Source organism: Salvelinus alpinus, chromosome 2, assembly GCF_045679555.1.
Source record: "Salvelinus alpinus chromosome 2, SLU_Salpinus.1, whole genome shotgun sequence".
NCBI lineage: Eukaryota > Metazoa > Chordata > Actinopteri > Salmoniformes > Salmonidae > Salvelinus > Salvelinus alpinus.
In genome coordinates this window covers 58,601,743-58,615,770 of record NC_092087.1, presented here as the reverse complement: position 1 = coordinate 58,615,770, position 14,028 = coordinate 58,601,743, and the positions used below count along the sequence as shown (strand labels likewise).

At 39.6% G+C, this 14,028-nt stretch overlaps 1 protein-coding gene and 1 long non-coding RNA gene across 2 annotated transcripts; one reads left to right on the top strand and one right to left on the bottom strand.

Moving 5' to 3' along the window:
* On the top strand, positions 1–11,915 carry LOC139565657 (1,25-dihydroxyvitamin D(3) 24-hydroxylase, mitochondrial-like). The gene is made up of 12 exons (XM_071386140.1): positions 1–388; positions 551–741; positions 860–953; positions 1,042–1,135; positions 1,413–1,504; positions 2,016–2,127; positions 4,466–4,617; positions 5,706–5,872; positions 6,893–6,971; positions 7,087–7,284; positions 8,549–8,660; positions 11,445–11,915. Exons 1-11 carry the CDS (start codon positions 128–130, stop codon positions 8,657–8,659), a joined length of 1,551 nt encoding a protein of 516 aa, XP_071242241.1. The 5' UTR covers positions 1–127; the 3' UTR covers position 8,660; positions 11,445–11,915.
* Positions 7,056–8,341, bottom strand: LOC139565662 (uncharacterized). Its single transcript, XR_011672957.1, has 2 exons — positions 8,289–8,341; positions 7,056–7,363 (listed from the first exon to the last, which is right to left on the bottom strand). It is a non-coding gene; the product is annotated as an uncharacterized lncRNA (long non-coding RNA).
* Positions 11,916–14,028: the final 2,113 nt, after the last annotated feature.

Here is a 14,028-nt window from a genome sequence, read left to right as displayed (position 1 = left end):
AGTATATATATTGTGGTAGGCGTCACAGTTCCAAGAAACGAGAACACTGAAACTTCCAAGTTTCCAACAAAGCAAATAAATTAATTAGTGCCCCACTATTTTTTTTTTAGCCTATCACAGCACGAGAATGAGAGCACAAATCCAAAAGGTACCACAGATAGTCGAATTGTTAAAAAAGAAAACGGTTGGTTTGCAGCACTTCAAGCCAACATCTTCAGTGTGCGTCCTGGACCCGAAGGATGCTACATTGGTTGCGCCTTGTCGACACGGTCTTCCCTCGCAGACCCAGAGCCTTGACTCGATACCTGGACCCACCAACTGGCCCTTATTTGGCAGTTTGATAGAACTACTACGCAAAGGAGGGCTGCAAAGACAACACAATGCATTGGTAAATGATAACAAAAATATATTATAACGATAAGAATAATAAGATGAAGAATAAAAACTAAAAACAATTCGACAGATGTTTTATTTTATTTTATTATAATAAATAATTAAGTTGTTTTATTGGTGGATTAAATGTTTTGTGTCTGATATTTCTTCCTTTTAGATTGATTACCATAAGAAATTCGGAAAGATTTTCCGGATGAAACTCGGCTCCTTTGAATCGGTCCATATTGGCGCACCTTGCTTAGTGGAGGCACTCTACAGAAAGGAGAGCGCTTATCCACAGCGTCTGGAGATCAAACCCTGGAAAGCATACCGAGACTTAAGAGACGAGGCATATGGACTTCTTATTCTGTAAGTGGCACTTTTCAGTATTCCTATGATATCGTGCTATTTGCTCAACAGAAATACACAGATAATCTATTTTAACAGACGTAGCCTACTAATTCATATATTTCCTGCTGATTTTCAGTGAAGGGGAAGACTGGCAGAGGGTGAGAAGCGCGTTTCAGCAGAAATTTATGAAACCCACAGAAGTCGCGAAACTTGATGGAAAAATAAACCAGGTTTGTAAGATAATTTATCTGCGGTAAAACTGCACATTTCAAGGTGAATTTGATCAAATAATTACTTTTTATTGTCTCCAAAATGTAGGTGTTGGCCGATTTCGTTAGTAGAATTGGGCAAGTGACTGACAATGGACAATTTGAGGACTTGTACTTCGAATTGAATAAATGGTCAATGGAGAGTAAGTAGCCTATTGTTTATAATATAAATAACATATTTGTAGCTAGATATACATATTTATAATAAAGATTGTTGCTTATATGTAATGTGGATGTATTAAATCATTTGAATTATTCTAATGATAATTTCATTGTTTTAAAAACAAAATTAAGTAAAAGTCTTATTAGAATGAATGGACATTATAATTGATTTGCTACTGAGGAAAAATTTAATCAATAATACATTAATGCATGTTGTGACTCAATTAATGTTTTCAATGTTTTATTATCTAATTACAGCCATTTGCTTAGTGCTCTACGACAAACGTTTCGGGCTTCTGGATGACAATGTCAACGAGGAGGCTATGACCTTTATCACATCCATAAAGACGGTAAGTGGTCATTGATTTTACACATCCAGTTACTATTTGCCTATAGTTATACAGGTATTGTGGGTGCAGCTGAAGACCCCTGGCTTGGGGATGATTTTAGTGATCTTTTTTGTGACAGAGCTATATTGCGATATCGCTCTGAGCCTATAGATAGAGTGCAGTTCACTGAGTTCACTTTAGTGAGTGTGCTAATCACCACTGCTACAGTTACTGATGAGTCAATAGACTATCTGAAACTGGTCCCTGGGCAGGCAGGAATTTACTGGGGCAAACAAATATCTTCAGCAGCCAGGAGACATGCATGTATTTACAACGTCTTTTAAACAACATTTTGTTAGGGTAACCATGGTCCTGTGCTATAAGTTGATATTGAAACACTGGAGGTAGACTTTGAAAATGACTGGTTGCAACGATAAATTGTTACATTGTCATGTACTGTATGTTTTTATTTGATTGTTACATTTAAAGTATCTCTCTCTCTTCCCCTCTCTCTCTCTCTGTGGATGTGTAGATGATGAGCACATTTGGCGCCATGATGGTCACGCCAGTGGAGCTCCACAAAAAACTGAACACCAAAACATGGCAGGACCACACCACGGCTTGGGACCGTATATTCAGCACAGGTAAAAACTCCTCCTACATGCCCCCTGACTCTCGGTCCCCTCCCCATCCCTCTAAAGAAACCTCCCCTCCATGTCCACTCTCTCACCCTAAAACCTCAATGCCCCCTGATCTCGCTCCCAACCACCGCTAAAGCAACCACATCGCTCCCAACCACCGCTAAAGCACCCCCCCCTAGTCACTTCCAACTGCCCGCCCTCTAAGTAACCTCTCCATGTCCTCTCTCCCTCTGATGAAACCTCAATGCCTGCCACGTTCACTTCCAACCTCTCTCTCGACACCCCCCAATCCCTCCACCCGCAGCGTGTCCAGATGACGTATTACCCAAGAACCGCTTTGAGCAAATTTTCAGTCAGGTGATAGGAAAGAGAGAGATATGAGGCACCCTCTGCGATCAGTGGTGGAAAAAATACCCAATTGTGATATTTGAGTAAAAGTATAGATACTTTAATAGAAAACTACTCAAGTAAAAGTCACCCAGTAAAATACTACTTGAGGAAAAGTCTAAAAGTATTTGGGTCTAAATATACTTAAGTATCAAAGTAAATGTAATTGCTAAAATATACTTAAGTATCAAAATGTAAAAGTCATTTAAAATTCCTTATATTAAGCAAAGCAGACAGCATCATTTTCTTGTTTTTAAAATGTACAAATAGCCAGGGGCACACTCCAACACTCAGACATAATTTACAAATTATGCATTTGTGTTTAGTGAGTCTGCCAGATCAGAGGCAGTGAATTGGATAATTTTCCTGTCCTGCTAAGTGTTCAAAATGTAACCAGTACTTTTGGGTGTCACGGAAAATGGATGGAGTAAAAGGTACATTTTTTTATTTATGAATACAGTGAAGTAAAAAGTGGTCAAATATAAATAGTAAAGTACAGATACCCCCAACAATTACTTTAGTAGTGCTTTAAAGTATGTTTACTTAAGTATTTTACACCACTGTCTGCGATCCATGCACTTGGCTCTCCCCCTCTTACACAACACAATCAGAGTTGTAGTAAACCGGATGACCTAAGGGGGAGAACACTGCCAAATATTTGTAGTAGCGGGAACAGGGATGGAGGGGAGGAGGAGAAGTGGGAGTGGAATTTTGGCTCAGGGCCTTGCTACAGATCGTTTGTTGTGCTGCTTGCTTGGCGGTGGCTTGTAGGCACCTGTCCACCCTCTCTTACACACACATATATGTATATACACAGGTGCGGGGGGGGGGGGGCTCTATTGTGTGTATGTGTGTGTGTGTGTGTGTGTGTGTGTGTGTGTGTGTGTGTGTGTGTGTGTGTGTGTGTGTGTGTGTGTGTGTGTGTGTGTGTGTGTGTGTGTGTGTGTGTGTGTGTGCATCCAATCAAAAACACAAAGTGTAATGACATTTGGCGATCGTCATTAGAACTTCATTCTTGTAGCCTGAATTAATTGATACTCCTTGCTGACAAAACAACCTTCTTGTAAAAAGAAAAGTCGGGACACATGAAAAGTGGCTGAATACAGGACTGTCACGGGATGACAAGTGCAGCCACAATATGATTTCCCTTTTTAAACCACAGAGGTGGTCTGTATCGCATTAGTGGATACTCACACTGCTCTCAGGGCAGGTCCGCCAGTTTTGACTTGCAGAAGTGACTTTTCATAGCAGGTTAAGAGTACTTACACAGCAGGTTAGGATAGTTAACATGACAGGTTAGGATAATTAACGTAGCATGTTAGCAGAATTAGGTTAAGGTTAGAAAAAAGGTTAGGGTTAGCTAAAATCCTAAAATTGTCCCCGATGCCAAATCAACCAGGCCTGCCCTGGGAACAGTCTTGGGTTCCACTGATTTGGAAAAAAGCTTTTACCACGGTAGCAGTTCGAAATAGCATTTCAAATAAAAAGGAGAATGGTTAAATTAGCATTATTTTGATTTTTGTTGCATTTAAGGGGGCTCAACGCTCATTCCCCCCTATACGTCATTGTAATTAAGAATTTGTTCTTAACTGACTTGCCTAGTTAAATAAAGGTTAAATTTAAAAAATCAATAAACAGTGGCCGTGTATGTTGTCCTCGTGGCCAGGTTCAGTAGATAAAAGATGGTTGAGGGCTTTTGAAAGTAGCAATAGGGAGTGGAAGTGAGAGCATTTTATGGCTTGTTAAATATCGATTACTTGTTTGTAGAAGTTTACAATTATCATTGTTTATGACTGGTTACAGCTTTTCACAAATAGAATCCATGTTTTGGTGAATAAAGTTGACCATTTAGAATGGCTTTAAAAATGGACTATATGCAGTCATTGTTACCTAGCTTTTTCAAAAATATCTTTCAGTTAATTATTTTGCGTTTGTCTCTTGTTGTTGTCCGCAGCCAAAGTCTACATAGACAAGAAGATAAAGCGCCATGCAGGGGCAACAGGGCCCAGTGACGACTTCCTGTGTGACATCTACCGCCACAGTCAGCTGTCCAAGAAAGAGCTGTACGCCGCCATCACAGAGCTCCAGATCGGAGGAGTGGAGACGGTAAGGATCAGTTGACAAATGTAACAGAGATGGTTTGTGACGCTAAGTGATTAGCAAGGATAACCACACTTGCATGATGGGTATCCTTGCTAATCGTTTAGCGTCACAACACTGAAGTGTGATAGTCCTCAAATTTTTTCCCGGTGAACTGTGATGAGTTACATTGCTTGTCACCTGAAGACTTGCTTTAGGCCTAGATTTTCGCTTAGCGGGACCCGGATTCGAATCTCGGTCGTACAAACAAGAACAGGGCCAGATTTATCATTCACTTGCACCAGCGCCTATTTTGCTCTTCTATTTTCCGAAAAATAAGAGGGGAAAACATGACACTCCATCCTTTATTGTTGATGACTTTCCACCTTACTTAATTTCTTGCTCCCATACATTGTTTTAACTTATTTACGCTACACTTGAAGTGGTATTCCCTCCCTGTGAGAGAAGAAACAAACAGGTGCAAACTGCAATAGTAGTGGTTCAAAGGCTGAGGTAATCTGGTCTGCAGTCCAGATGTGACAGAAACAACCCTTGAGGAACCCCTCACATTCCTCAGCTACATTTACTGTAGGACCCCCTCTATGGAATGCAGTTTATAGTATCTCTCTGAATGAGTCTGACTTCTCTCTCTCTCTCTCTCTCTCTCTCTCTCTCTCTCTCTCTCTCTCTCTCTCTCTCTCTCTCTCTCTCTCTCTCTCTCTCTCTCTCTCTCTCTCTCTCTCTCTCTCTCTCTCTCTCTCTCTCTCTCTCTCTCTCTCTCTCTCTCTCTCTCTCTCTCTCTCTCTCTCTCTCTCTCTCTCTCTCTCTCTCTCTCTCTCTCTCTCTCTCTCTCTCTCTCTCTCTCTCTCTCTCTCTCTCTCTCTCTCTCTCTCTCTCTCTCTCTCTCTCTCTCTCTCTCTCTCTCTCTCTCTCTCTCTCTCTCTCTCTCTCTCTCTCTCTCTCTCTCTCTCTCTCTCTCTCTCTCTCTCTCTCTCTCTCTCTCTCTCTCTCTCTCTCTCTCTCTCTCTCTCTCTCTCTCTCTCTCTCTCTCTCTCTCTCTCTCTCTCTCTCTCTCTCTCTCTCTCTCTCTCTCTCTCTCTCTCGATGTTTTCTAGACTGCCAACAGCATGCTGTGGGCTATTTTCAACCTCTCCCGTAACCCCTGCGTTCAGAAGAAGCTGCTCCAAGAAATCAGAGAGGTTCTGCCTGCTAGTCAGACTCCCAGTGCCAAGCACCTCCAGAGAATGCCCTACATCAAGGCCTGCCTCAAGGAATCCATGAGGTACAGTAAGACATTCTACTGGGATGTGACGCAAAAACAATAACACTGCAGTCATCGTGTACTGTATGTCATTCAAACCGGTACACAAGTCCAAAACAAATTAGTTGAGGCATGGGCGCTTGACTTTGTCTGGAAGTAGGTGTGCAAAAAAAACAATAATAATTTGAATGAAACACAAAAATAAATAAAACATTTGTTGTTGCAATTTTTTTGACCATTTCCTGCAATTCTGCACTGTTTCCTCACAGGGGGAATCCATATTTATTCATTTATTTCTTATGTTCTGCCTTAATAAATTATATTGAACTTGAGTACTCTAATTAAAAAATATATATATTTTATCATAACCATTACAGATAACAAATCCTAATTTCTAAATTGCACAATATATATTCAGTCAATAAAAAAACAAGTGCCATTTAAGACTGATTTATTGAAACCAGTCAACTAGTTATATTATATCGTGGAACACAATCTTCAAAAAGGAAGTAACCTCGGCAGTGGAGAAGCCTATTACTGTGCAAAGGCATAGCCTTGTTTTGTTAATTTTGCAGACAATACACTTTTATTTCCCAAACCCTTATCACATTCAACACACACCTAATTTATAGTAAAAAAAACTATGTGATATATCAGAATAAAATAGAGCAGAATATTTTTTATAATGAAAAAAATTGGCACTGTGAAGTGATGCGCATCTCGAAGCTCTAGAAAAGTTATTCTCAAAGAGTGATCATTTGAAACGGGGCTCAATTTGGCGAGTTGAAAGAAAAACATTTTAGCGTTACAAACCAAAATCGGTCTTCTTTTTAATATGCAGACATTTCGATTTATAAGTGTTTTTTGAGTTTAATGCAGAAACTCACACAGAGAATGTTTATGAATTTTGACAGATTAGCTATTTTCCTTTCAACTTGCCTTTAAAAAAAAGGTTTGAGTATGTTTAACTGATCCTAAAGAGCTTATGTATCCTCCTGCTTCAACACTATATTTCCAAACCCTTTTTTCAAATTCCTGCAGGTTATCGCCGTCAGTTCCCTTCACGAGTCGGACCTTAGACAAAGACACTGTGTTGGGGGATTACTCCATTCCCAAGGGGGTAAATGGATTACTTCAAATTCCATCATTTAAGAGTTCATGTTGGGGCGATTACAGTCTCAGATCATTTAACAGTTGATGGATGTCTAATCAAGATCTTTATTTTTCATTTGCAGACAGTGTTGATGATCAACAGCCATGCTCAGGGTGCCAATGAGGAATACTTCGACGACAGCAGCCGGTTTAAGCCAGAGCGTTGGCTAAAAGAGAGCAGTGCCATCAACCCCTTTGCCCATGTGCCGTTTGGTATTGGGAAGAGGATGTGCATTGGGCGGCGTCTGGCAGAGCTACAGCTGCAGTTGGCACTCTGCTGGGTAAGAACAACCTCCTGTGCCCCCAAAGTGGCCACCAAGTTGCCAACATTGTAGTATTACCGCAGGTAGTGCTTAACACCTGTGGGCGATATACAGTATATTACTTCGTCTTCCTGCGTCAGGTTTCAATGTGTACAGTCCCTTTTCACATACGTTGTGTTCTAGCCTGAATTGAAAATGGATTCAATTGATATTTTGTGTCACTAGCCTACATACAATACCCCAATAATTATGTTTTTAGAAATGGTTACAAATGAATAAAAAATGAAAAGCTGAAATGCCTCAATAAGTTTTCAACCCCTTTGTTTATGGCAAGCTTAAATAAGTTCAGGAGTAAACATCTGCTTAACAAGTCGCATAATAAGTCACACGGACTCACTCTGTGTGCAATCATAGTTTTGAACATAATTTTTTTATGACTACCTCATCTGACTACCACATCCTGTTTGCAATAAGGCACGAAAATAAAACTGCAAAACGTGGCAAAGAAATTAACTTTATGTCCTGAATACAAAACGTTATGTTTGGGAAAAATCCAACACCACTGAGTACCACTCTTCATATTTTCAAGCATGGTGGTGACTGCGTCATGTTATGGGTATGCTTGCTATCGGCATGGACTAGAGTTGTTTTAGGATAAAAATAAACAGAATAGAGCTAAGCACAGGTAAAAACCTAGAGGAAAACCTGGTTCAGTGTTCTTTCTAACAGACACAGGGAGACAAATTCACCATTCAGCAGGACAATAACCTAAAACATAAGGACAAATATACACTGGAGTTGCTTACCAAGATGACATTGAATGTTCTTAAGTGGCCTAGTGACAGTTTTGACCTAAACCGGCTTGAGAATCTATGGCATGACTTGAAAATGGCTGTCTAGCAATGATCAACAACCAACTAGACAGATCTTAAAGAATAAAAATAACAGAGCTTGAATAATTTTTAAAATAACAATGTGCAAATATTGTACAATACTGGTGTGCAAAGCTTGTAGAGACTTACCCAGAAAGACTCACAGCTGTAATTGCTGCCAACGGTGATTTTGAATTCAGGCTGTAACACAACAAAAGTCAAGGGGTATGAATACTTTCTGAAGGCACTGTATAACTTTAAGTTCCAAGAAGACTTTGTTCTGCAATGTGTGTTAACCCTGAATTTCTTTTCTATGTCACCATGTGAGTCTTACCTCAATTGATACTGGTTGTCCTTTTACATACCCTTCATAATCTAATGACTGCTCCTTTTTCCCCTCTTTCTATCAGGTCGTCAGAGATTATGAAATTGTGGCGACAGATAGTGAACCAGTTGAAACTATCCATTTGGGGACGCTTGTTCCCAACCGTGAACTACCTGTGGCTTTCATTAGACGATGAGGTAAGAATAACATTCACTCTTGAATATACCTCAAAATCATACATATACTGAAACTTACAGTGCCTTCGGAAAGTATTCAGACCCCTTGACTTTTCCACATTTTGTTACCTTATAGTCTTATTCTAAAATGGAATACATGTTTTTAATAATAATCAGCAATCTACACACAATACCCCATAATGACAAAGCAAAAACAGGTTTTTAGAAATTTTAGCAAATATGTTCAAAATAAAAAACAGAAATACCTTATTTACATAAGTATTCAGACACTTTGCTATGAGACTCAAAATTAAGGTCAGGTGAATCGTGTTTCCATTGATCATCCTTAAGATGTTTCTACAACTTGATTGGAGTCCACCTGTGGTCAATTCAATTGATTGGACATCATTTTGAAAGGCACACACCTGTCTATATAAGGTCCCACAGTTGACAGTCCATGTCAGAGCAAAAACCAAGCCATGAGGTCGAAGGAATTGTCCGTAGAGCTCCAAGACAGGATTGTGTCGAGGCACAGATCTGTGGAAGGGTACCAAAATATTTCTGCAGCATTGAAGGTCCCCAAGAACACAGTGGCCTACATCATTCTTAAATGGAAGAAGTTTGGGACGACCAAGACTCTTCCTAGAGCTGGCCGCCAGGCCAAACTGAGCAATCGGGGGAGACGGACCTTGGTCAGGGAGGTGACCAAGAACCTGATGGTCACTCTGACAGAGCTCTAGAGTTCCTCTGTGGAGATGGGAGAACCTTCCAGAAGGACAACCATCTCTGTAGCACTCCACCAATCAGGCCTTTATGGTAGAGTGGCCAGACGGAAGCCACTCCTCAGTAAAATTCACATGACAGCCCGTTTGGAATTTGCCAAAAGGCACCTAAAGACTCTCAGACCATGAGAAACAAGATTCTCTGGTCTGATGAAACCAAGATTATACTCTTTGGCCTGAATGCCGAGCGTCGCATCTGGAGGAAACCTGGCACCATCCATACGGTGAAGGATGGTGGTGGCAGCATCTTGCTGTGGGGATGTTTATTAGCGGCAGGGACTGGGAGACTAGTCAGGATCGAGGCAAAGATGAACAGAGCAAAGTACAGTGAGATCCTTGATGAAAACATGCTCCAGAGCGCTTAGGACCTCAGACTGGGGTGAAGGTTCACCTTCCAACAGGACAATAACCCTAAGCACAAAGCCACGAACACAGGAGTAGCTTCGGGAAAAGTTTTTAAATGTCCTTGAGTGGCCCAGCCAGAGCCCGGACATGAACCCGGAAAGACCTGTAAATACCTGTGCTGCAACGCTCCCCAACCAACCTGACAAAGGCTGAGCGGATCTGCAGAGAGGAATGAGAGAAACTCCCCAAATATATATGTGCCAAGCTTGTAGTGTCATACCCAAGAAAACTCAAGGCTGTAATCGCTGCCAAAGGTGCTTCAACAAAGTATTGAGTAAATGGTTTGAATACTTTTGTAAATGTGATATTTCAGTTGGATTTTTTGTAGATTTTTTAAAATGTCTAAAAACCTGTTTTTGCTTTGTCATTATGGGGTATTGTGTGTAGATTGATGAGGGAAAAAAATAATTGAATCTATTTTAGAACAAGGCTGTAACGTAATTTTTTGGGGAAAAGTCAAGGGTCTGAATACCTTCCGAATGCACTGTAAATCAGAGTAAAGACAATATATGTATATATATAGGACCAGTCAAAAGTTTGGACACACCTACTTTCTTTATTTTTACTATTTTCTACATTGTAAAATAATAGTGAAGACATCAAAACTATGAAATAACACATATGGAATCACGTAGTAACCAAAACAATGTTCTTCAAAGTAGCCACCCTTTGCCTTGATGACAGCTTTGCACACTCTTGGCATTCTCTCAACCAGCTTCATGAGGTAGTCACCTGGAATGCATTTCAATTAACAGCTGTGCCTTGTTAAAAGTGAATTTGTGGAATTTCTTTCCTTCTTAATGTGTTTGAACCAATCAGTTGTGGTGTGACAAGGTAGGGGTGGTATACAGACGATAGCCCAATTTGGTAAAAGACCAAGTCCTTATAATGGCAAGAACAGCTCAAATAAGAGAAGAGAAATGACAGTCCATCATTACTTTAAGACATGAGGTACAGTCAATCTGGAACGTTTCAAGAACTTTGAAAGTTTCTTCAAGTGCAGTCGCAAAAACCATCAAGCGCTATGATGAATCTGGCTCTCATGAGGACCGCCACAGGAAAGGAAGACCCAGAGTTACCTCTGCTGCAGAGGAAAACTTTATTAGAGTTGCCAGCCTCAGAAATTGCAGCCAAATAAATGCTTCACAGAGTTCAAGTAACAAACAGATCTCAACATCAACTGTTCAGAGGAGATTGCATGAATCAGGCCTTCATTGTCGAATTTCTGCAAAGAAACCACTACTAAAAGACTTGGTTGGGCCAAGAAACATGAGCAACGGTTTTGATGTCTTCACTATTATTCTACAATGTAGAAAATAGGAAAAATAAAGAGAAACCCTTTAGTGAGTAGGTGTGTCCAAACTTTTGACTGGTACTGTATATATAGATATATACCTCATATCTCAAATGAATAACACACACACACACACTTGTGGAATAGACACCAGCTAGAATGCGGTTTTAACCAATCCGCATTCAGGATAAGGCGCACCCGTTATATAAACACACAATATATAACTATAAAAAGGTACATTCAACTCCACAAAAATAAGAAAACATCTTTTAGCAGGTTGTGAAATGTTATATTTGATTCCATGTGTTATTTTCTCCAAAACAGGCTTCAAACACAGATCATTTGGACCTCACTACAGAAAGATAATAGTTCTGGACCTGAATGTCCAGAGAGACTCTGGACCTTTATTGCTGCTCTGTAAATAACAAAGAGAAAATATCAGATCTAAATATATTTGTATGTAATCCTGTCACATATACCTCAAACGAATATAAATGCATTTAAACTATTAACTATGAGAGTTAGCCTACTTGTTGACCAATAACTTTTAGCTTGTGTTGTAAGGCAACTGCACTTTACTGCCCACTAATCTTAAACAACTGTTCTTATATCGAAAATGTTAAATCAATTATGACTTTTGTATATGTTGTCTTTGTATGTTAAAGTATATACAGTACATGTATAAAGGCTACTTATGTATTTTTTTCCATTGTGTATGAAGTGCAATAATAGTGTCAACATGATGTACATTTAAAACATTGTAATTCTTAGAGAGAATATATTTCATCCACTTTTTGTTTTTGTTGCAGTATTTTCATTGTTTGAAATTGTAATTACTTTGCGGAATATGGTTTAAGATAAGTACAACTGTATCATAGCCACACACAAAAGCTAAGGACCTAATGATTTATGGCGTTGGTATATCATAGTAATCAAGTGCTATTTGCATGTGAAAATGTCATGGAATGCTCCATGGTAATCTTACTGGCTCTTGTGCTCAGCTCAGGGCTCCTATTCAGTCAAACCTGCATTAGCAATAGCTACTTCAACTATCCACACACCATAGTACGTCTAGTCTTGCAACAAAAAATATTATAGCGAGAAAAGGTAACGTACACTGCCCCCTCTGCCATTCAGTGATCTTCTGCAGTTGTCTTTAATATTACAAGTAGCTGTAATGGTAATAGACGGGTATAATATGAACCTATTATAATAGACTTCATATGTCCATCGCACTGTAAATGTTTAGGATTTTTTTACTAATCTGGTTTCAATCGTCTGAAATACATGATCGCCTGAAAAGTGATACAATTCTTCATTTCTGCTTTGTGAATTTAGTGTATTTGTGGGAGCATGATATAGCATTTGCATGTATCTTACTGATATATCGTCTTAGTAAAAAAGAAGATAGAGGTAGGTAAAGGAATACAGGTATAAACTCCATGCCGCAAGGGGCAATGTGTGATCAAAAGTCGACAGTCGACAAACTGATATAACTTTGTTTTAGAGTCTTATTGATAAGAATAATATGAATTATATTAAATGGTTTTTCAACCAATTGGCATCCTATAGGGAGAAGTTTTTAGTGTGGAGAAATATGACTATACTGCATCATAGTCAATTATATTATATTTAATTAATATTATTATTTAATTTCACACACACAAGACATTGATTTGAAATACACCGCTGGGTATTTAAGACAGTGTACTTCTGCCATCTACTGTTCAAAACATATACTTTATGGTAAAGTCGAGATGTCTTGTATCTCAATAAGGAACTTATTTGGACTGAATTACATAATAATGTAATTTCTTATTACATCATTTATGTTGACATTGTGAAAATGAATCTGCAGTAATGTTTAATTTAGTTTTATTTCGGTATATATGGGAGCTAAAAGCTGAATTGCATGCAACGGGAAATTCAAGAAGACATAGCTAAATCAAATCAAATCAAATTATATTGGTCACCAACACTGTGTTTAGCAGATATTATAGGGAAATGTTTGTGTTTCCAGCTCCAACAGTGCAGTAATATCTAACAATTTCACAGCAATTCACACAATACACACAAATCTAAAGTAAAGGAATGGAATTGAGAATATATAAATATTTGGACGAGCAATGTCAGAGTGGCATAGACCAAGATACAGTAGAATAGTATACAGTATATACATATGAGATGAGTAATGCAAAATATGTGAACATTATTAAGTTGACTAGTGTTCCATCATTAAAGTGGACAGTGATTTCAAGTCTATGTATATAGGGCAGCAGCCTCTAATGTGCTAGTGATGGCGATTTAACAGTCTGATGGCCTTGAGATAGAAGCTGTTTTTCAGTCTCTCGGTCCCAGCTTTGATGCACCTGTACAGACCTCACCTTCTGGATGATAGCGGGGTGAACAGGCAGTGGCTCGGGTGGTTGTTGTCCTTGATTATCTTTTTGGCCTTCCTGTGACATTGGGTGCTGTAAGTGTCCTGGAGGGCAGGTAGTTTGCACCCAATGATGCGTTGGGCAGACCGCACCACCCTCTGGAGAGCCCTGCGGTTGTGGGCGGTGCAGTTGCCATACCAGGCAGTGATACAGCCCGACAGGATGCTCTCAATTGTGCATCTGTAAAGATTTGTAAGGGTTTTAGGTGCCAAGCCACATTTCTTCAGCCTCCTGAGGTTGAAGAGGTGCTGTTGCGCCTGTGTAGGTGTACCATTTCAGATTGTCATAGATGTGTACGCTGAGGAACTTGAAGCTTTCCACCTTCTCCACTGCGGTCCCATCGATGTGGATAGGGGGTTCTCCCTCTGCTGTTTCCTGAAGTCCACGATCAGCTCCTTTGTTTTGTTGACGTTGGGTGAGAGGTTATTTTCCTGGCACCCTCACCTCCTCCCTGTAGGCTGTCTCGCCAT

Excerpts from the sequence above, each read along its gene's own strand:
- LOC139565657 (XM_071386140.1), top strand. The coding sequence starts at position 128 with ATGAGAGCACAAATCCAAAAGGTACCACAGATAGTCGAATTGTTAAAA. Across the intron at positions 742-859 it reads GCATATGGACTTCTTATTCT|TGAAGGGGAAGACTGGCAGA; the intron begins GTAAGTGGCACT and ends GCTGATTTTCAG. Across the intron at positions 954-1,041 it reads TTGATGGAAAAATAAACCAG|GTGTTGGCCGATTTCGTTAG; the intron begins GTTTGTAAGATA and ends TCCAAAATGTAG.